The following is a 1964-nucleotide window of genomic DNA, read 5'->3' on the forward strand; positions in this document are numbered from 1 at the left end:
TTCCTCAGAATATAACATCAACCCACTTAGGGATGTGCAGCATTGTACTTCCTTTGATGTGTAAAATGGAGTGAGGTTTCCAATGAAGCACATCACAGCATTATTATTTTGAGTCTATAAAAACTTCTCTCCTTTGTACATCAAATAAATTATTGGGCTATAAGAAGATCAGGAGAGCAACAATGAATGAGTAGCTCCACTGTCTCACCAATTGCCCAAGATTTCTTCTGCTCTTGCCTTCCTCCCTTATCACAAATACCTGTTTGATTCTATCTTCTTAATAATCAGTCAAATGTAGCCACTTCCTTCCACCTCTTTTCTCTTTCTTCCACCAAATGGACTGCTGTGATGTTCGACCTGCCTTTCTATACTTTGGTAGCCTCCTGCTTAGCCACAGGCTGTGCACTCATGTAAATTCAAGAAAAATTTATTTTAGACCTCAAGTTTAGTACAATGCTAAATAAAATTCCCATTTTGTGCATGAGATATAGTTACCCCCGCAAGCTGAACATTAAGTTCTTGTTTTTATTCTAGAAGTTCATTACTTTCTCTTTGGATCCCATTAGAACAGAAAATACTAAATGGAAGAAGCAAACCAGTCTGTGGTGCATGAGTTCATTTTGCAGGGACTCTGTAACTCAAAGGAACTACAGATCTTCCTCTTCCTCTCATTCTCCATACTCTACATGATGACTGTGGTGGGCAACCTCTTTGTTGTGCTGTTAATCATCACTGACCCCCATCTTCATTCCCCCATGTACTTCTTGTTGGCTAATCTCTCCTTTGTTGACTTCTGCCTTTCCTCAGTCACCACCCCTAAACTGACCACAGACCTCCTAAAGGACAAGAAGACAATTTCTTTTGGGGGATGCATGAGCCAGATCCTCTGTGTTCATTTCTTTGCAGGGGGTGAGATGGTGCTTCTTGTGACAATGGCCTATGACCGTTATGTGGCCATCTGCAAACCACTCCATTACTCCAGCGTCATGGACAGACAAAAGTGCATCTTGCTAGTTCTGATATCATGGATCATTGGCTTTGTGCATGCCATGAGTCAACTGTTTATGATTCTGGAGCTGCCCTTCTGTGGTCCCAGAGTAGTAGACAGCTTTTTCTGTGATATTCCTTTAGTGCTTAAATTAGCCTGCATGGACACTAATACTTTGGGAATGCTGATAAATGCAGACAGTGGTATTTTGGCAACAACTTGCTTCATTGTTTTGCTGGTCTCCTACACCTATATCCTATTAACTGTCCGCCTTCACTCTGAAAGTGGTGCCTCAAAGGCCCTGTCGACCTGCACTTCTCACATCATAGTGGTGGTGTTGTTCTTTGGACCCTGCATCTTCATCTGTCTGTGGCCAGTAAGCATCACTTGGGTGGACAAGTTTCTAGCTGTGTTTTACACAGTAATCACACCTCTGCTGAACCCAGCCATTTACACACTGAGAAATAAAGATATTAAGAAAGCTACAAAGAAACTTCTGAATCAGCATGTGAAATCCATGGGACAATAATTAGGTCTCTCATGTCATCAGAAAATCTACTGGGCAGCCCAGCTTGTCTGCACTTTGGCCTGTAAATTAAATTGTACTGCATATATGACTTATTCTTATCTATAATCTATGAGTGCTCACAGATGTATGGCTTGTATTCTTTCAATTATGAAAATTATTAAATTTTCAAAAATTTAATACTTATATCCTGACCACTTGGAGGGAATCATAACTCTATATCAATATCCCTTTGCATAAGTTCAAAGATTATTAAAATTATAGCTATAAAAAATTTTAGCTACACATGTTCTCAACACAGTGCACATATTTGACCTAGATTATGTAGTACATTCCAAATCTCTTTGAATTAATTATTTCTGTTTTAAAAATGAAACATGATTGCTGGACATAGTGCACAACTGTGATCCCAGGTGCTTGGGAGGCTGAGACAGGAGGATCATAAGTTTG

At 39.7% G+C, this 1964-nt stretch overlaps 1 protein-coding gene across 1 annotated transcript; it reads left to right on the forward strand.

The window, feature by feature from the left end:
* Window positions 1-581: 581 nt before the first annotated feature.
* LOC107137840 (olfactory receptor 4K15-like) lies at window positions 582-1517 on the forward strand. Its single transcript, XM_015480277.1, has one exon. It carries the CDS (start codon window positions 582-584, stop codon window positions 1515-1517), a length of 936 nt encoding a protein of 311 aa, XP_015335763.1.
* The last annotated feature ends 447 nt before the right edge of the window (window positions 1518-1964 follow it).

The sequence above is a fragment of the Marmota marmota genome, unplaced genomic scaffold (genome assembly GCF_001458135.2).
Source record: "Marmota marmota marmota unplaced genomic scaffold, marMar, whole genome shotgun sequence".
In the NCBI taxonomy this organism is placed as follows: Eukaryota; Metazoa; Chordata; class Mammalia; order Rodentia; family Sciuridae; genus Marmota; species Marmota marmota.

Bases quoted from the DNA above. Each gene is read 5' to 3' on its own strand.
- LOC107137840 (XM_015480277.1), top strand. From the start codon at position 582: ATGGAAGAAGCAAACCAGTCTGTGGTGCATGAGTTCATTTTGCAGGGA.